Raw genomic sequence first — 358 nt, forward strand, 5'->3', positions numbered from 1 at the left:
CACCCCCTTCACAGACCATCAGTTCCCAAAGAGCTCAGAGCTCCTTTAGCTCCCATGGCGGTGAACAGTGCTACAGAATGTTTTCTTGACGCAGAAACGGAGTCCCCATGCAGGCAGATGGCCACCACATCCACCTGTCCCGAGACGGAAGCCTGATCATAAGCAATGTTCAAGAGAGTGACGAGGGGTCCTACACATGCAGTGCCTACAGCAGCAGCAGTTCCGTCAGTGCCAGCACGGAGGTGGAAGTGCTGAGGCGCCAGCCTGGCAGTGAGTACAACCCGGCCACCCCGCTTCTCCTAGCGCAGGGCCTGCCTCTCGGCTGCTGCCCTCAGGCTGCCCATTGCACAAGCCCACC

The 358-nt window shown here is 59.5% G+C and overlaps 1 protein-coding gene across 1 annotated transcript in view; it reads left to right on the plus strand.

The window, feature by feature from the left end:
• The window catches only part of PAPLN (papilin, proteoglycan-like sulfated glycoprotein), a gene marked incomplete at its 5' end in the record, with an annotated part of 21,493 nt that overhangs the window by 20,343 nt on the left and 792 nt on the right, over positions 1–358 (plus strand). Inside the window, one exon of the mRNA XM_010132110.1 lies at positions 95–270. Coding sequence (XP_010130412.1) covers positions 95–270 — 176 coding nt within the window. The remainder of the gene's footprint in view (positions 1–94; positions 271–358) is intronic.

This window comes from Buceros rhinoceros, unplaced genomic scaffold (assembly GCF_000710305.1).
Source record: "Buceros rhinoceros silvestris isolate BGI_N320 unplaced genomic scaffold, ASM71030v1 scaffold19222, whole genome shotgun sequence".
Lineage (NCBI taxonomy): Eukaryota > Metazoa > Chordata > Aves > Bucerotiformes > Bucerotidae > Buceros > Buceros rhinoceros.